At 48.0% G+C, this 20,346-nt stretch overlaps 1 protein-coding gene across 1 annotated transcript in view; it reads left to right on the forward strand.

Annotated features, from left to right (window-relative positions):
* Positions 1-20,346, forward strand: part of GRAMD1A (GRAM domain containing 1A) — a 55,486-nt gene that overhangs the window by 17,937 nt on the left and 17,203 nt on the right. Inside the window, exons 5-12 of the mRNA XM_056845776.1 lie at positions 474-577; positions 687-782; positions 11,590-11,670; positions 12,292-12,407; positions 15,381-15,534; positions 15,958-16,153; positions 16,857-17,000; positions 19,150-19,268. Of these exons, the coding sequence (XP_056701754.1) occupies positions 474-577; positions 687-782; positions 11,590-11,670; positions 12,292-12,407; positions 15,381-15,534; positions 15,958-16,153; positions 16,857-17,000; positions 19,150-19,268 (1,010 nt within the window). The remainder of the gene's footprint in view (positions 1-473; positions 578-686; positions 783-11,589; positions 11,671-12,291; positions 12,408-15,380; positions 15,535-15,957; positions 16,154-16,856; positions 17,001-19,149; positions 19,269-20,346) is intronic.

Genomic DNA, 20,346 nt, shown 5'->3' on the forward strand with positions numbered 1-20,346 from the left:
CCCAGTGACCCCCTACTCCATGCCCAGAAGATGGCAACAATAACCCTGCAGGATCCCTGGCCAATGTGGCCAGGAGGAAAATTGCTTCCTGACCCCAAAGTGGCTATCAGCATTACCCCCGGGCATGCAAGAGAGGGCCACAAGAGCCAAGTGCTGACGCAACCCTTCCTGCCCTCCCTCTCATGATCTGCCTGAGTTCACCCATTTAACCCATTAAAGCCTGTGGTATAGGATCTGCCTTGCTTTGGCATCTGTGGCCTCTCCTTTTGACATCCTGAAAACAGGCCACTAACTGGTCAGCGCCCAGCAGCTATGGTTCAGATTTCCCCCCCCACCACCAAATTCCAGCAGCGGATCCAATCCTCTTTGTGTCTCCCCTCCCTGATTCTCAGTCTGCATCCCCTCCCTCTCCCGCTGGCTTTTCCTCATCCTGCTCCTCACTCTCTCCTCTCTGACGTATCCCCTCTCCTCAGATTACTCCTGCGCGCTGCAGCGTGATATCTTACTCCAGGGGCGGCTCTACCTGTCGGAGAACTGGATCTGTTTTTACAGCAACATCTTCCGATGGGAGACCACGGTGAGTGCCCTGACTCCGCGGCCACTGGGGCAGAAATCGAATAGGCGAGCCCCCCGCACTTTCCCCCTCTTGGCCGCTTCTGATGTCCTTGTCCCCCCTTCCTCAACAGATCTCCATCCAGCTGAAGGACGTGAAATACATCAAGAAAGAGAAGACCGCGAAGCTGATCCCCAATGCCATTCAGATTTGCACAGAGAACGAGAAGGTAGGGGCTGTTCCTTTTGGGCCTAGCTCAGTATGCTTACATTTTTCTGTCAGCGATCCTTTTGAGTTACAAGAGTCTGGAGTGTACCGGTCTCGGGGTTTATAGTTAAGAGCACACACAAACACCTAGTTACATTTTACTGATTTGTTTAGATATTTATACCCTGCTTTTAAACAGAAGAAGAAGAGTTGGTTTTTATACCCCAATTTTTCTCTACCTTTTAAGGAGACTCAAGCTGGCTTGCAGTCACCTTCCCTTCCCCTCCCGACAACAGACACCTTGTGAAGTAGGTGGGGGTGAGAGAGTTCGGAGAGAACGGAGATTGGCCCAAGGTCACCCAGCAGGCTTCATGTGTAGGAGCAGAGAAATGAACCCAGTTCTCCAGATGGGAGTGTGCCGGTCATGTGGAGGAGTGGGGAATCAAACCAGATTAGAGTCCGCCGCTCTTAACCACTACACCACCCTTGCTCTTTTTCTCCATTTTCTCCCAGGTAGACTCATAGCAGCTTATGACGTCGTTTCCATCCCTTTTGTATTTTATGCTCACGATGGCCCTGCTCGGTAGATTAGGTGACTGGTCCAAGGTCACACAGTTGGCTTCCATGGCAGACTGGGGATTCGAATCTGGCCCTCCCTGATCAACGCTCTAGCGGCTACGCTGTGCTGAATCCTAGGTGTCTCCAACAGTGGGGTGGGTCCCCCAAGTGGGTTGCGATGCTTCCATGGGTGGGTGCGCAAGACCAGGAGGGCGGAGGTGGGACAGGGTGAGCTGGGAGAACCCTTCCTAGAAGCCGCGGCGGCAAATTTTGGGCTTGCCTCCGCTCGTAAACGATCCAAATGCAAAACCTCTTTTGTCCACTTTTCTTGCCGGCTATTCCATCAATGTGCTGGTTCCGCGGTTAGAAAACAACCATTTCTCCCAACCCCAAACTCCTTTTGCCCTGGAAATGACCGGTTAGTCCCCCTCCCCTCCCCCCCCCCATACCTGGAACAACTTCTCAGTTTTCTAGCATCATGTTGGCGGCTGGCGCAAGCCTTTGAAGTCAAGACGGAGCATGTTTCCAAGATGCAATTTCAGAAGGTGTTTGCCAAAGGGCCCTTCTGAGCCTGCATGGCATATGGAGCCTTGGCCCGTGAGGTTGGTTGTTCTCGTTGCCAGCAACACCCTGGAAGGATCAGACAGATGAAAGAGAGTTACCTGCAAGAGAGAGGAGATGACTGAGAGGTGATATGATCACTGTCTTCAAGTACTTGAAGGGCTGTCATATAGAGCAAAGCTTCTTAAACTGTGGGTCACAGCCTTGTATGGGGTCACGTAACTGAACGTAGAGGTTGCGAAAAATTTGGCAACAGTAAAAGGTTTCAAAATATTGTCGAAGGCTTTCACAGTCAGAGTTCATCTGTTCTTGTAGGTTATCCGGGCTGTGTGACCATGGTCTTGGTATTTTCTTTCCTGACGTTTCGCCAGCAGCTGTGGCAGGCATCTTCAGAGGAGTAACACTGAAGGACAGTGTCTTGTCTTGGCTTCCTGTCCTGAAAAACTCCAGACTAACAGACTACAGTCCACAATAGCCATGCAGATTAGCTTTGGATTCTACATGGTAACAGATCACTTCGGGATACAATGGTTCCACATTAACATACCACACCCTCATTAGCACATTATCTTGATACTTACAGGACAATGATTAGCACATTACCTTTGATACTTTTGCAGGACAATGACTCAGCTCAAACCCAACCCCCTTCTGACTATATATATTACTCTTCCAACACACTTGACACTAAGAGACACTGTTCTTCAGTGTTACCCCTCTGAAGATGCCTGCCACAGTTGCTGGCGAAACGTCAGGAAATAAAATACCAAGACCACGGTCACACAGCCTGGATAACTTACAACAACTGAGTAAAAGGTTTCTTTATGATTTATTATCAGTAAATGTTTGATTTGTATACCTATTTTATGTGCCTATATACATGGGGTTGTGTAAAAATTTCTCGGGCGAAAAGGGGTTGCGAGTGGAAAAAGTTTAAGAAGCCCTGATATAGGAGGAGGGTGCCGAGTTGTTTTCTGTTGCCCCAGAAGGTCGGACCTGAACCAACGGGTTGAAATTAAATCAAACAAGTTTCTGGCTAAACGTTAGGAAGGACTTTCTGACCGTTAGAGTGGTTCCTCAGTGGAACAGGCTTCCTTGGGAGGTAGTGGGCTCTCCTTCTTTGGAGGTTTTTAAGCAGAGGCTAGATGGCCATCTGACAGCAATGCTGATTCTGTGAATTTAGGCAGATTGTGAGAGGGAGGGCAGGAAGAGTTGTATCAATGCTTGGCTCACGTGGCCCTCTCTTACATGCCCAGGGAAATGCTGATCACCACTCGGGATTTTCCTCCAGGCCAAATTGGCCAGGGATCCAGGAGGGCTTTTTTGGTTTTGCTTTTGTTTTTCCTGGGCATGGAGTAGGGGTCACTGGGGGTGTGGGGGGAAGGTAGTTGTGAATTTCCTGCATTGTGCAGGGGGTTGGGCTAGATGACCCCGGTGGTCCCGTGCAACTGTATGATTCAGTGATTCAAAGGGACCAGTCAGGTGACCACAGGTGAAATCATTTGCAGTGTGGGGAGAATCTGGAACCGCCTCTCTAGCTCAGGGATGGGCAGGTGGGTTAATGGTTGGACCATTTTCTGCCATTTTCCGGTGGGCCGGAAGCTGATCCCCAACGCCATTCAGATCTGCATGGAGAACGTCACGCCGGGGTCTGCCACCTTTTACAAAGATTCGGAGCAAGAGATGGACAAAGAGCCAGCGCAAGAGACCCTGTTTGCATAACGGAAACAATACTGTGTAGCGTTACAGAGAATTGACGTGGTGATTAATAATCCATAAAGTTTCCACAGCTGAAATGCTGGCGGTTCTGTGTCACCCGTGAGCACACATGAAGCTGCCTGATATTGAATCAGACCCTTGGTCCATCAGAGTCAGTATTGTCTACCCAGACCGGCAGCGGCTCTCCAGGGTCTCAGGCAGAGGTCTTTCACATCACCTACTTGCCTGGTCCCTTTAACTGGAGATGCCGGGGATTGAACTGGGGACCTTCTGCATGCCAAGCAGATGCTCTGCCGCTGAGCAACGGCCCCTCCCTTTTATTAAGAAGTGGGCACCCACTCGGTCTCCCAATAAATATACACAGGAGCACCCTCCATGGTTTTTTTAGCACACCGGCATAAATCTGCACAAGGCTTGCTCTTGGATTATTGGCAGCTGTTTTTCTCTGTGGCTTCCCTTCCTGTAACTATGTGTAGCTGAGGCTTTAACAGTCTAAGCGTTCCTTTTTGCTCCGCCAGTTTTTTAATTTGTTTTTCCAGTCTCATCCACGGCAGCATAGCTGGTTCCCTTCCTCATTTTATCTTCGAGACAACTCTCTGCTGCAGGGCAGACCGAGAGTCAGTGACTAGCCCACAGGGTGGATTTGATTTAAATCAAATTGGTTTAATTCATGATTTAAACCACTTGTCAGTAAGAATAGATTTTCATGATTTAAATCACTGGTCAGTAAAATTATATTTACAGCGTGGTTTTCTACATAAACAGCACTTCTCATGATGCTGTTTCATTTGGACCACCAGCAGGGTTGCCAACCTCCAGGTACTAGCTGGAGATCTCCTGCTATTTCGACTGATCTTCAGCCGATAGAGATCATTTCACCTGGAGAAAATGGCCACTTCGGCAATTGGACTCTATGACATTGAAGTCCCTCCCCTCCCCAAACCCCGTCCTCCTCAGGCTCCGCCCCCAAAACTTCCCGTCAGTGGCGAAAAGACCTGGCGACCCTAGCCGCCAGGTCTTGCATTTCTTTGTTGCAGTGTTTGCATTTTGCACACATGCCCTCCTTACCCATTCATTAAAATATTCTCAAACTGGGTCTCTTTTACATAGCGTTGCCAACCTCCATGTAGTAGCTGGAGATCTCCTGCTATTACAACTGATCGCCAGTCGATAGAGGTCGGTTCACATGGAGAAAAAAAAGGCTGCTTTGGCAATTGGACTCTGGCATCGAAGTCTCTCCCTCCCCAAATCCCGATCTCCTCAGGCTTCGCCCCAAAAACCTCCCGCCGGTGGCGAACAGGGACCTTGCAACCCTACTTTTACAGCCTGCTGCCAATATAGGTTTTCTCCTCTAGGGAGAGAATAATATGATAAACCTCAGGCTATACACACAAAGATCCCAAGACTTGCGGAGTATCCTGCACAAAAGGTTTCACTGTCATTTTCACTGCTTGTCCCTTGCCTCCTCGCACTGAGCTCCTTGTAGAGATCTCTTCCACTCTGAACAATCTTCTATTCAATGAACTTCTTTAAACTTTGCACTTAAAAGGTAAGGGGTTGAGTCTGTGTGCATAGATTTGCAAAGGAACAATGGGATTAGGGTCTTTTTCTCAACTCTGTATGTTTATTTTGTAACATTTATGCCGTGAAGAAGAGGCATGTTATCTCTGCAGCACAAATTCTCGGTTTTGAGAACTGCAAAACCAAGCATCTGTGATTATATCTTCTAGATAGAAAAACTGGCCCCAAATAATCTTACACAAACCTCTGGAAGAGCAGGACATTGGGAACGGATTAATGGAATTCATTTAACAAAAATTTTAAACATTGCATTGCCTCATGCTACATAAATAAAAACTAATCCTTATTTCATGATGAAATACACCTTTGGACTGTAATGTATCTTAAACCGAAAACCATCTTTAGATAGATTCTTCCTCAGAAAGCGTTTTATTTAAAAAAAATCCGATTTAAATCAGAACAATCCGATTTAAATCTAAAAAATCAGATTTAAAAAAAAGCCATTGATTTTTATCCGCCCTGCTAGCCCAAGGTGATCTAGCGTGCTTCGTGGTCGAGTGGGGATTTGAACCCGCCCCCCTACCCCAGTCATAGTCTAGTGCTTTACTTCTACAATACCTTGGTGTTTTCTTTTTGAAAAGTAGATTGTGCAGCACAAAAGTCCGCCTACCCCAGCTCCGGCTGATGTGCCCCATCTGATAGCTATGGCTCACGTTCCCGCACCGCGCACTGCATTCTGTTTATTTATTGAAAACATTTGTGTGCTTCCTTTTCATCCAGTTCAGCCTCCCCAATGGGTAGCCTTCCTAACTTTGCTGCAGATCAGGAACAATGCACCGTGCCCTGGGATACATTGGTGGCTCTAAATGTCCTTATAGTAGTGGTTCCCAATCCTTTTTTGACCAGGGACCACTAGGACTTTTTTGTTCGGTGCAGGGACCCCAAGGTTCAAAATAAAAATTCCGAGAATTTGAAAATAAACTTTAATCATAACTGTTAGTTAAACATTAAACTTATAAAAATATATTCAAATATGATTCTAATAGAGAACTTTTAATTGAAAATATTAATTTATTGTGGGTTTATAACTTTGTTTCGCGGACCTTAATTTAGTTCTCGCGGACCCCTGGGGGTCCGTGGACCCCCGGTTGGGAACCAGTGCCTTATAGGAAGGGGTGTATATGAAAGCATGAAGATCGGAGCCGGAGGTTCTAGCCAAAGCTGCCTAGTGCTGCCCTGCCCTCCTCCGCCTCCTGATGTGCTCTGCGAACAATGTCTCGGCAGATCGAGTCCTGGTTTCCTGGGTGCGCTCTGTTTTCTGCCTACCTTTGTTCCCTGGCCGCTTTTGGAAGGCAAAGCCACAGAGAATGCAAGCGGAACAGCCCGGCCTGTTCTGCCGATCGCCTCTCCGTGCTGAGCGAGTTCACCCCCTTTGGAACTGAGCGGACCCGGGCACCTTGCCTGGTACCTCCTTGCTGACCGGTGCCCGCCCGCCCTCACCCCAGAGAATGTGCTTCTGCCGACTCCAGCTGCGTCTCTGCAGCGGGCGCGGTCTTGATCTCTGCGAGCTGTCTCTCGTCGAGGGCTCGGCTCCCCGGGTCTCCCCCCAGACAGGCAATGTCCAGAAGCGAGGGCGAACAGGGATCGCGGTACAGATCAGAATGGGGGGGTGCCACGTGGTGGATCATGGCCCTCTCAGTAGCACTTAGGGATGCCAGCCTCCAGGGGGGACCTGCAGATCCCCCTGAATTACAGCTGATCTCCAGACTGTAGAGATCAGTTGAGTTCCAGTGTGGTGTAGTGGTTAAGAGCGGCGGGCTCTAATCTGGAGAACTGGGTTTTATTCCCAGTCCTCCACATGCGCAGGGGACTCTAATCTGGAGAACCTGGCTCGATTCCCTACTTCTACACATGAAGCCAGCTGGGTGACCTTGGGCCAGTCACAGGTATCTCCGAACTTTCTGAGCCCCACCTGCCTCACAAGGTGCCTGTTGCGGGGCGAGGAAGGGAATGCGATTGTAAGCTGCTTCGAGACTCCTTAAGGTAGAGGAAAGCAGGGTATAGAAACCTGCTCTTCCTCTTCCCCTGGAGAAAATGGATGCATTGGAGGGTGGACTCTGTGGCGTTGTAGCCCACTGAGGTCCCGGTCCTCCCCAGGCTCCATCCCCAAATCCCCAGAAGTTTCCCAGCCTGGATCTGGCATCCCTACCCTCCCATCTCCCACCGGTGGGGACCTGGCTACTCGAGTATCACTTGACGTGAAGGAGCTACTCTTTAATAGCGGTTGATCCCTTTGTTGAATGCTGTGGAAGTGGCTAAGTAGGGGCAAAAATGATGCCCCCCTCCCACCTTCTGACGCATGCATTTGGGGGACGTCAGGATTCTAATCTTCCTTAGCAGTCGTCCACAGAAAATCAGTGGGATGCTGTTATTCCAGGTTGCTTCAATCCAGACCACCGTTGCCCCTAGAACTGCAGGAGAGGAAGGCTTGGTAACTAAGATCTGGGTGCGAACAGAGACGATGCTTTGGAGTTCCCTTGATGAAGCTCCTTATGCAGGTTGGATTTACCTATAGGCTTGGCAGGCTGAAGCCTAGGGCCTCAAAATCTAAGGGGCCTCTGGCCGAGGTCTCTAATATTTTTGACACTGTCATAGGCCTTCCTTACACGTGCTGTCATGACGCGCCGTAGTCTCTAAAGAACCCTTCAGTAACGTTCCTTGCACTCCGTTTCAGAATAATTTCATTTCCCTAAAAATTCCTGCTTTATTCCACAAAATGTTTACAGAGTTCGGTTCTTGCAAAAGTTTTTGACAGTGTTAATTTTAACTTTTATGCTTCCCGCCCCCCACAATAGCATATTAGAGCAAAGCTTCTTAAACCTTTAGAGCAAAGCTTAAATTGTGGGTCGGGACCCCATATGGGGTCACGTCACTGAATGTGGGGGTCGCGAAAAAATTGGCAATAGTAAAAGAATTGTTTTAAAACAAAATTCTTTACGATTTATTATCAGTAAATGTTTGCTGTGTATACCTATTTCATATACCGATGTACCCGGGGTCTCTTAAAAATTTCTCGGGCCAAAAGGGGTTGCGAGTAGAAAAAGTTTAAGAAGCCCTGCTTTACAGGAGGAATTGTGGGGTTTTAAACACCCGTCGTCGTCCTCGGCTTCACTGAATTTTGTTTAAAACACTCTTCCATCTTCCTCTAGCTGGGAGGGTGGGGGGTTGGGAGGGGCCTCACAAGTGGAATAGCCTAGGGCCTCTCGTCACCCAAATCCGGCACTGTCCTTATGCCTTTCCTACCCTCTAAAGGTCAGGCATACAGAACCCAGTTTGACCCAAGGTTGGGGATTGGTTTTTAAAGCCCCCACTTTCTTTTCCTGCCCCAAAACGGCCCTGGGGAGCTGCTGCCCGGACAAAGTCGCCAAGTATGCAAGGCTAGGTATTAAGCTCAGAATTACTTGGTCTAACTCTGATAAGGGAAATGGAATGGGTAACCGAATGGGTACATTTATTAATGTAAATGTTTAATTTTATTGTCAGTGTTGTATTCTAATCGATGTTTTTACGTATATTGTTATATTTTGATACCTTCTGATCAAATCTTAATTCTTTTGAATATTTTACCAATAGGTGTATTGTTAGATTCTCCTTTTTTAATCAATGTTAATTTCTTGAATGTTTGCTTTGCTGGTCAACGACCGTAATAAATTGACACTGAATTGATATGCGGTAGGGAATTTCTGAGAACAGGGCTGGAAAGCTGCCTCTATTTTTTCCTTTGCTCGTTCATGCCTGGATGGTTTTACACCCTTCGTCCAGCCCTCCGGCCTTATCTCAGAGGTCGTCGGGCCCCTGTCAGGTCACCATCAAGGATAATCCCCGATAATGCTGTCTCTTGGATGTGTAGACTTTAAGGATAGTACAACTAGGCTCTGGAACGTCTGGAATAGTGTAACCAAAGGGCAACTCCAAGGCGTGGCATTCTTGTGTGTGTGTTAAGTGCCGTCAAGTCGCTTCCAACTCATGGCGACCCTATGAATGAAAGTCCTCCAAAATGTCCTATCTTTGACAGCCTTGTTCAGATCTTGCAAATTGAAGGCTGTGGCTTCCTTTATTGAGTCCATCCATCTCTTGTTGGGTCTTCCTCTTTTCCTGCTGCCCTCAACTTTTCCTGGCATGACTGTCTTTTCCAGTGACTCTTGTCGTCTCATGACGTGAACAAAATACGACAGCCTCAGTTTAGTCATTTTAGCTTCTAGGGTCAGTTCAGGCTTGATTTGATCTCGAACCCACTGGTTTGGTTTTTTGGCAGTCCACGGAATCCGTGACCCTCTCCTCCAACACCACATTTCAAAGGAATCTATTTTCTTCCTATCATCTTTCTTCACTGTCCAGCTTTCACACCCATACATAGTAATAGGGAATACGATGGCATGAATTAATCTAGTCTTGGTGGCCAGGGACACATCCTTACACTTCAAAATCTTTTCTAGCTCCTTCATGGCTGCCCTTCCCAGCCTCAATCTCCTTCTGATTTCTTGGCTGCAGTCTCCCTTTTGGTTGATGGTGGAGCCAAGGAACAGAAAGTCTTGAACAATTTCAGTTTCCTCCTTGTCAACCTTAAGTTGTGTAATTCTCCTGTAGTCATTACTTTTGTTTTCTTGATGTTTAGCTGTAGTCCTGCTTTGCTCACAGCATATTCGCAAAGGCTTATGGGAAGGAGAACCAAAGAGAGTTCAAAGAAAGAACAAGGCCTGGTCTCAGTCCTTTGAAATCTCGCAACAATTCACATCGTATTAATGCCCGCAGGGTGCAGAGGTTAAGAGCGGCGGACTCTAATCTGGTGAACCGGGCTGGTTTCCCCACCGCTCCACATGAAGCCAGCTGGGTGACCTTGGGCTAGTCACACTTAGCCTCACTTACCTCACAAGGTGCCTGTTGTGGGGAGGGGAAGGGAAAGCGATTGTAAGCTGGTTTGAGACTCCTTAAAGATAGAAAAAACCAGGGCATAAAAACCACCACCACCACCACTACTGTTACTACTACTACTTCTACTTCTCCTCCTCCTCCGACTTACTCCCAAAGGTCCTGAGCTCAGCAGTACAGAGCCAGCACGGTATAGTGGGTAGAATATTGGACATGGATCCTGGGGGACCCCGGGCTCGATTCGTTGCTTTGCCAGTCACACACTTTGAGGCTAACCTACTTCACAGGGTTGTGGTTGCGAGAACATGGAGGAGGGGGAAACGAAGTTCTAAGCCACGCGGCGTCTCAACTGGGGAGAACAGCAGGATGGAAATAAATGAATGGCTATAAATAAATGAATGGTGGCTCTGCAGGGCCATTTCAGAACAGGAAAATGATGTGGGGTGGAGGCTTAAATCTCCTCCCCTGGCTCCTTTGTCGGATCAGGCTCTCACTCGATTGGTTTTTAGAGGAGTAAAATGCTGGCAGTTCCACCTTTAGAACCCCCAGCCTCATGTCCTCCCCCCCCCCCAGTGTTTTAATTGTCATTTCTGTGTTTTGTATTTAGTTCTGGTTTTAATGACACGTTTGCTAGTTAGGGTGGCTTTTTAAGATGAGATTTTGTAATGTGGCTTTTAATTTTGCTGGCTTCCTTGGTGGCCCCAGGAGGGCAAAAATACATGGTCAAAATTTTGGAAAGTAAATTTTAAAAAAAATTACAAGTCTATTTTGAGCCCGACAAGAAGGCAGTGTTTGTTGTGGGCCAGAGGGTAAGCTTGCACCTCGGAGGTAGCAGGATGTGGCAGGTTGGCTAGAAAGATGCTGGCAGAATTTGGGGGGTTGACGCCTGTTGGGAGGATGAAATAGAGGAGGGGCGAATAATGTCAACCACTTCGGGTCCCCATTCGGGAGAAACAGCAGGGTATAAGTATCTAATTAAATAAATGCAAGAATTGCATTCAAATATTCCTGCCAGGTTTCATATGAACCAAGACAAATGGGAGCAAAATATAAACTTGTAATATATCTATATCTATAGATATAGATAGATAGATTAAATATTAATATCTATATCTATCTATCTATCTATCTATCTATCTATCTATCTATCTATCTATCTATCTATCTATCTATCTATCTATCTTAATATATAAAATATATTCTAGATAGATAGATAGATAGATAGATAGATAGATAGATAGATAGATAGATAGATAGATAGATAGATAGATATTAAAAACGTTTAAAATGCATTCCAGGATCTCGAGAAGTCCAATTTTGGGGGCCCTTCCCTTCTCTTCCCTTCCCTTCCCTTCCCTTCCCTTCCCTTCCCTTCCCTTCCCTTCCCTTCCCTTCCCTTCCCTTCCCTTCCCTACTACATGTTTCCCGTAGGTAGAACCTGTAGGTAGAACCTGTCGATACTCATCACGGCCACCTTTATTCTTTGTATTATTTGTGGTTGAAAGAATCTCACGCTCTTCCTCCTCACTGACCTTCCACAGCACTTCTTCACATCGTTTGGGGCCCGCGACCGCTCCTTCATGCTGATTTTCCGCCTCTGGCAGAATGCCCTTCTAGAAAAGGTACGGACCAACACGTTGCGGACGTGGGAGTCATCTAGGGCATGGTAACTTGCGCCTCTTCCGGTGATGGGGACTCCGCCCTGCCATGCTTTAAGGGTGTTCCGCCGAGGTTCCTGCCCGCACTAGATGTGCGATGCTTATGCCCACCGCAGGAGAGACTCTGAAAGTGGAATTGGCATTGAATGTTGGGTTCATCGTGGTTCCTGTGCGGTCCCACATGGGACTGCGCTGGCTGGCTGCAGAGATTAGACTTGTAAGCTTCTGGAAAGATCTGTTCTGTGGAGCGGTCCCACTCGCCTCCACCTCGCGCCTGAGTGGGAGCGTTTTCCTGCCCAAACAGCCACGTGATGGAGGGGGGGGAGGGAGCGCCCCTCCCTCTGCTTTCTTTCTGCCACCATGGAGAAGTGTCTTCCGGCTTCTGATAAGATTTTTTTTTCTGATGAGCTGTGAGGAAAATGGAGAGCAAAAGTAAGAAAGCCATGTTATTTTAAAAGCGTCAACAATGTGGCACGAAAATGGCCCAAAACAACGGGCATTCTGATAGCCCCGGATGGCTTTTGTGCCAGTCACCCTGCGGTGTCTCTCCTCTGCGTTTCCTTTGATGCCCGTTTGTCTCCCCAGACGCTGTCGCCCCGAGAACTCTGGCACATCGTCCACCAGTGCTACGGCTCCGAGCTCGGCCTCACCAGTGAAGACGACGATTACGTCTCTCCCATCGATGAGATCAATGGCTTGGGGTGAGTTTTTGGCGTGCCCTGCAGATACAAAAAGAACAAGAAAATCCAGCGACAAAATAGTTAAAAAAGAAAAAGAAAAAAAAAGGTTATTTCTAAAGCAGAGACAAAAATATAACAATAGATCTACACATAAGTTTCTGTAAAAGGTTTCCATCTATCTGAAAGTAATTCCATATGCAATTGTCGTTTCTATGCCATGCAATATCAATGAAGTTGTAAGAGCTTCAATCCATTGCTGCACCAGAGGTGGGCATTTCTCTTTCCAGTGTTGTCATACAGATCTTTTAGTTCTCACCTTTTAACATATAAATCTAATGCCTCTGTCTCTGACGTAATGCCTTTTTTATTAAGAGACAGGGATCCCAAGGCTACATTGTCAGTGGCAAGATTTGTTTCAGTCCTTATATCCCTCAAACACTAGATTTACGCTGCTCAAGATCAATGGATCAAGGAGCTTCTAAGGGATAAAGGAAAGATCTTTTAGTTGTAGTAAAGGTATGGAGGGTCCTTTTCCGTTGACCATCGGTTAGCCTCCAAGAGACGGGCAGTTACTTTAAATGTACATTGGCATCCTCAAAAACATTCTAATGAAAACAATGAACATTCTAATACAAATTTGATATAATTTATAAGTTCTTCCCCCCAAAAAAACCCCCACAAATGAACACACGCAAAGCATATGTTTAAGAGACGTGCATTGTGAGTTACAATGCCAGCAGTTAGACACTTTACTTAATCCTTTGCTAGACTTTTCTGTCGTTAGGCTGAGAGAGTAACTGGCCCAAGTTCACCCAGCAAGCTTCCGTGGCAGAGCCTGGGATTCGAACCTTGGCCTCCCAGATCCAAATCTGACACTCTAACCCAGGGGTGTCGAACTCAGCTGTTACGAGGGCCGGATATGACTTAACTGCCGCTTGTTCAGGCCGGGCGATGCCTCGCCAGCTCAGATTGAGAGTGGGGGAGGGTGGCCCCCTCGGCTGGCTCGCAGCACGGATAAGAGCTCTCGAGGGGCCTGATCCGGCCCGTGGCCTGTATGTTTGACACCCCTGCTCTAACCACCACCCCACAGGCTGCAGTGCCACAGAGGATGCTGGAGTTCTGTGCTTGAATTGTGGGGCTCCTTGTGCTACCAGCCCTATTCGAAGTCCATTGAGACTTTGCTGCGGTTATTCGAGCACGCCTGTTGCAAGTGAGGTTTGCTCACGCGAGGCTGGCATTAGGGGCCAGCACTTGTCAGGCACTTCCCAAGCTTGTGGCCGACCAGAGGGCTGCGCGTGCAAGTCAATCATGCTCAGTGGCCTTCTCCAGCCCCCCGCCCCACCCCAGTCAGCCAAGAACCCCCGCAGTGACTGTTTCTTGCACCTTTTAGACCTTTTGGCAGTGGCCTGCAAAAACAATCGTAAGAGACGCACTATTTATTGACTTGCTTTCTTTGTAGCCTGCCTTTCTCAACAAGACTCGAGGCAGACTGTGTGTGTGTGTGTGTGTGTGTAAAGTGCCATCAGGTCTCAGCTGACTTATGGCTACCCCAACCAGGGCCTTCTTCAAGGGAAGTGAGAAGCAGAGGGGGCTTTGCCACTGCCTTCTTCTGCAGAGCCTTCCTTGGAGGTCTCCCTTCCGAGTACCAACCCTTCTTAGCTTCTGAGATCTGTGGAGATCGGGCTATACCATGCCGCCTTCCCTCCCTCGAGGCGGATGGCAAACTATTCAAAAGGAGGCTATCCAAACAGTGTAAGACGTATAATAAACAGTGCAGTAAGACTTGACTGCAGAATCAGAAAGCCGTGAAAGACATAGTGGTGCAAAAATTAGAAAACTACAGAGGAGGGGATGGACACCTTCTGCTGAAGGGATCCTAAAAACCTGCAGCCAGGCTGGAGCGTGTGCATTTGGCATCTCAATGCTTCTGAGATCAGGCACGTGAAATAAGACACACCCTGCCCAGCAAATTATCACTGGATTAGTATTTACGTAGGGTTCCACAAAGGGGGAAGGAACTATGGCAGGGTGCCGGTAAGCCTCCAAAATCCCATCTCCCATGAAAACTCATGAGGGGTCATCTGCTGAAGCTGGAGGGCGAGAGATTCAAAACAGACAAAAAGGAAGTATTTCTTCGCCCGACGCATAGTTCAGTTGTGGAACTCCCTGCCCCAGAATGTGGGGATGGCTGCCAACTTGGAAGACTTTAAGAGGGGAGTGAACATGTTCATGGAGGATAGGGCTATCCATGGCTACTAGTCAAAATGAATACAAATGATGCATACCTATTCTCTCCAGGATCAGAAGAGCATGCCTATTATATTAGGTGCTGTGGAACACAGCAGGATAATGCTACTACAGTCGTCTTGCTTGTGGGTTTCCTAGAGGCACCTGGTTGGCCCCTGTGTGAACAGACTGCTGGACTTGATGGGCCTTGGTCTGATCCAGCAGGGCTTTTCTTATGTTCTTGTGACTTGGTAGAAAGGGAGGGGCCACGGCTCAATGCCAGAACATCTGCTTGACACGCGGAAGGTCTCGGGTTCAATCCCCGGCATCTCCAGTTGAAAGGACTCAGTAGTGGGTGATGTGAGAGACCTCTGCTTGAGATCCCGGACAGCTGCTTCCAATTTGAGTAGACAGTACTGACTTTGGTGGACTTGAAGCGGGTCATGCTGTTCAGATGACAGGCTCTTAGAATGTGTCACTTACTGAGAAGTGAAGTTATCTTATTCAGCCAGTCATCGAGTAAGCAGGAGTCAACAACTTTACTTACTTTTAAAAAGCAAGACTTTTTATTGATACACTTCTAGTAAAATATGTATAAATGCAGAGTCTGATTCAATTTGAGGTGGCCTTGGCCTGATCCAGCATGGATTTTCTTATGTTCTTATTCTTCTCTCTGTGTGTGCGTTCCCTCTACTTTTAATGTCAGCTCTGACTATCCGAAGTTTTCTTTCTCCCCTCCCCTCTGCCTTTTCCCTGCTCTTCTAACAGGAGCCCCAAAGAGATTGGGGATGTCATGGACCTCAGTGACTTGACTTCTCGCTGCGGCACAGACCTCAAGCTGGACGCCAGCCCCCTCCTGGACAAAAGGGACGCCAGTCAGAGCATCAATTCACTGGCCAGCAGTAGTGACGGGACCACCTCGGTGAGGACGGAGGGGTTACAGAAGTGGGGGGGGGGGACGACGACTGCAAAGGGGTGCCGATAATTGTCTCAGATTCTGCCGCCCAAACCCAGCCTACTGAGAGAGCCAGGGTGGTGTAGCGTTTAAGAGCTGTGGACTCTAATATGGAGGACCGGGTTTGATTCCCCACCCCTCCGCATGAGCGGCGGAGGCTAATCAGGTGAACCGGGTTGGTTTCCCCACTCCTCATGAAGCCAGCTGGGTGACCTTGGGCTAGTCACTGCTCTCTCAGCCCCACCTACCTCCCAGGGCATCTGTTGTGGGGAGGGGGAGGGAAGGTGATTGTAAGCTGGTTTGATTCTTCCTCAAGTGGTAGAGAAAGTTGGCATAGAAAAACCAACTCTTCTTCTGCTTCTTCTGCTTCTGCTTCATTGTCTGTTCAAGCTGGCAGAGGACCCAGAAGAAAACACGGACAGCCAGGTAGATGCCTCGTCCAGCCACACAGTGACCTCAACGACGGAACCCCTCATAGAAGATGTCCCACCAGGGCTCCCGGTGGCCCCCCTGGAGGGGGAGCCGGTTCCCAGCGAGGAACTCCCTACCGACATGAGCAATTCCTCCTCTTCCACACAGGACGAAGGTGAGAGCAGCCTCCCTCCCACAACTGGCTCCAACCCGCTCCACTGATTCCCCTCCTGGATCTGGACATCTTTCAACACCCTTTAATTCTCTCTGGCCCTTTATGCATGGGCACTTTCACTTATGCTCGCCCTGGTCTGGTTGTTCCTTGGAGTTATGCATGAGTTTTCCCTCCATGAGAGATGACCTCGCTGCCAGCCCTCACAAATCCAGGGACTTCCCGTTCCTCTGTTAACCTGATTCTTCCACCTCCCCTGAGCTCAGCCAGGGTGAAATCCCCATGCATAAGGCAAAGTGTGGGACACGCAAGCTTGGTTTCTCTCACAGCCAATTACAAAGCAGCGTGTAAAAAGGCAGGAATTCAAATGCTTCCTGCTCCTGGGAGTTCTTTCTGGGCAGAAAAATGGACTTTTAAAATGAGGCTTGGGTTCCCCCCACATTCTTTTTAAGGTGCTCCGTTTGATTTTTGTCTTTTAAAATGCATTTTGGCTGGGCACTTGGATGAGATTTCCATGGGGGGGAGGGACTTCTCTCTCAAATAAAGAACTACGGCCAATCACAAAGTGGCATTTCAAGGGGAAGGCCTCTTGTTTTGAGCTTGGAGACTGCTGGTGCATAGCTTCTAAGGAAGAAAGTGTGGTTCCAGCTAGCAATGAACCTCAGAAACTCCCGTGCATAAATGACCTCGCTCTCTCCTTTCCAAGCTGAAGTGGACGCCTTCTTCTCAGACCTGCCGGGGCGGCTTCTCATCAATGCCGTTTACCACATGGGAGCGGAGCGGCTGCAGCAGATGCTTTTCAGCGACTCCCAGTTCATGCATGGCTTTTTCAACCAGCGCAAGTTCACAGGTAAAGGGGGAATCGGGGGAACCTTGAAGCGATTTGGGATTGGGAAATGCTTGGTCCTGACCTGGCTTATGGAGAAATTTGGGCCACTAGCATCAAACCATCTTCGATGGTCCTAATTAACAATAAAGGGATATATGTTGTCCTGGTAAAAAACTTTTTACATCTGGATGTTTTGTGTCAGGATTGGTCAGGATTGTAATTTTAGCAAGAATAGTATATGGTGTGTCTGGCAAAGATTTTAAACCACTGGCAAAGATTTTAAACCACTGAGGAAGGCCTCCCAGCTGAAACACATTTGGTTTCGTTTGGTTTACATGTATTTTGTGCAATTTGTTAATGTACAGGCACACCTCGTTTTGTTGCGTGTCACTTTATTGCACCCTGCAGTTATTGCGTTTCCAAGCAAGTCTATCGGTGCCATTTTTACCAGCAGCCTATGCTCACTTCGTGTCTCTGTGTCACATTTTGGCAATTCTCGCAATATTTCCAATTTTTTCATAATTATTACAGTACATTGGTTTTAGACATAATGCTATTGCACACTTAATAGACTACAGTAGAGGGTAAACATAACTTTTATATGCAGTGGGCCAGAGGTTCCCAGACTGTGCTCCAAGGAGCACTTGGTGCTCCGCGAAACATCTCCTAGTGGTCCGTGAAGATATTGGAAAGAAAAATACCATTGTAATTCGGTTTAGTATATAGGTGCTCGGTGAAAATCAGTGCTCCGTGATGAATTTCTCTCCTGAATAGTGCTCCATGAGTCAAAAAGTTTGGGAAACTCTGCACTAGGAAAGAAACGTGTGCTCGTGTGACTCGTTTTATTGTGATATCCACTTTTTATTATTGTGGTGGCCTGGAACCAAACTTGCAATATCTCCGAAGGATGCTTGTACGTGGTCAAAGCAATGATGCTTGTACCTGCGTGACATCCCCATGTATAGAAGTGCACTTTTACTAAAAAGATTTTATATACTAAGGGAAGGTACATGCATGCATAACCAAAGATTGTTGTCTTGTGATGCACGGTTTTTAATATTCGTAATATGGTTAAAACTTTTGGATTATAATTTTAGCTTTCTTGTAATTGACAGGGATAGCTCTACGCATAGATTTTAAAAGAATCCACCTTTTTGGGCACCTAGTCTTCTGGGTTGGAATTTTCTCCCCTCCTTTGTTTTGCTTTGTATCTGTGAAGCCATAATTTTGGCTCCCCCATGTTCCTGTCACATGACTCAGATATCACACAACTTTCTGTCTAGTGTTTTGCACATCAGTGGGCCCTAGGTCTAGACAGCTGGGAGACCGCTGTTTTAAAAGAACCAGAAGGAGCGCGTTTTAAATAAACAAATAATTATTTTTTTAAAACCCTCGACAGGAAAATTAGTCCCGGTTCGTAGGTTGCAACGTCTTTGGAGATCTCAAAGATCACCGTAGCTACAGGAGTAATTAGGACATTACACATACACACACATACAACAAGCCTTGGTCGTAATAGATAACGCTGGCATTTGATTCCCCAGTGGTTTCCCCAGGTGTTTGCTAGCAGGCTCTGCATCTTTAGCGGAGTGACTCGCAATTCCTGCGGGACCATTAAGGAGTCTTCACAGGATTACGGCAATGTTCAGACATCAAAGGGGGTGACCACGTGGATTTTGCTTCCTAATCGCAGTCAGGTGTCGCTCCACAAGTTGCCTTCTGCCCGGATGAAATCCAGAAGAACCATTTTTTAATCCAAAGACCCAGCGTGGTGTGGTGGTTTGGAGCGGTGGACTCTAATCTGGAGAACCGGGTTTGAGTCCCCATTCCTCCAGATGACCTGCGGACGCTAATCTGGAGAACCGGGTTGGTTTCCCAACTCCTCCACATGAGGCCAGCTGGGTGACCTTGGCCTAGTCACAGCTCTCTTAGAGATTTCTCAGCCCCACCTACCTCACAGGGTGTCTGTTGTGGGGAGGGGAAAGGAAGGTGATTGTACGCCGGTTTGAGTCTCCCTTAAGTGATGGAGAAAGTTGGCATATAAAAACCAACTCTTCTTCTTCTTCAAATTGCCCCACCCTGCCCTGAAAACCAGGAACAGAGCGCCATGCTCAGTGGCGCATAAAAACCAAAGAATCCCTAGACGGACGTGTCCCCTTTTCCCCCCCAGATGTGACGCTGACTTCGTGGAACGGCGACAACAAGTGCCACCAGAGCCGGGTCATGTCCTACACCATCCCCATCAACAACCCGTTGGGACCCAAGGCCGCCACCGTGGTGGAGACCCAGGTGTGGGGGCGTGGAAGGGCCTTCTCAAAGAAGATAAAAGAGCAGATACGCGGAGGGCGCCTGTTTCGGGGAGCTGTTTTGGCTACTGTGTCAGGGATGTGGCTTTAAAAGGGGATTAGACAGAGCCCCGTGGCGCAGATTGGTTAGCTGCAGTACTGCAGTCCAGTCTCTGCTCATGGCCTGAGTTCGATCCTGACGGAAGTCGGTTTCAGGTAGCCGGCTCAAAGTTGACTCAGCCTTCCAGCGTGGTGTAGTGTTTAAGAGAGGTGGTTAAGAGCTGTGGACTCTAATCTGGAGGACCGGGTTTGATTCCCCACTACTCCACATGAGCGGTGGAGGCTAATCTGGTGAACTGGATTTGTTTCCCCACTCCTCCATGTGAAGCCAGCTAGGTGACCTTGGGCTAGTCAGAGCTCTGAGGAAGCTCTCTCAGCCCCACCTACCTCACAGGGTGTCTTGTGGGAAGGGAAGGTGATTGTAAACCGCTTTGACAGAAAAGCGAGGTATACAAACCAACTCTTCTTCTTCCTCTTCCTTAGGAGGCTGGTAAAATGAGTACCCAGCTTGCTGGGGGTAAAGTGTAGACAGCTGGGGAAAGCAACGGCAAACCACCCCATAAACACAGTCTGCCCAGTAAATGTCGGGATGTGACATCACCCCATGGGTCAGTAACAACCCGGGGCTTGCACAGGGGACTACCTTAACCTAAAAGGAACAAAAAGACGTCCCCTTGTGGTTTTTCTGTAACTTGTCTGGTCAAGGTTTCTGAGATGAGGTTCCCGCCCCATTTTCAGACACATACATTGCTTTCAGAAGGAACGTGATGTGGGAAATTAACCTGCCCTGTATTGAGTTTATGTTTCCCATAAACGTAGTCTGCCTAGTAAACGTTGTGGTGTGACATCACCCCATGGGTCAGTGATGATCCGGTGCTTGCACACCTTTACCTCTACCTAGACAGATTCAGGGAGGACAGCTCTATCAGTGGCTACTAGCCCTGGGGACCACAGGGAACCTCCACATCCAGAGGCAACAAACCTCTGCAGACCGGTGCTGGGAGGAAACATCAGGGGAAGGC

Source organism: Euleptes europaea, chromosome 3 (assembly GCF_029931775.1).
Source record: "Euleptes europaea isolate rEulEur1 chromosome 3, rEulEur1.hap1, whole genome shotgun sequence".
NCBI lineage: Eukaryota > Metazoa > Chordata > Lepidosauria > Squamata > Sphaerodactylidae > Euleptes > Euleptes europaea.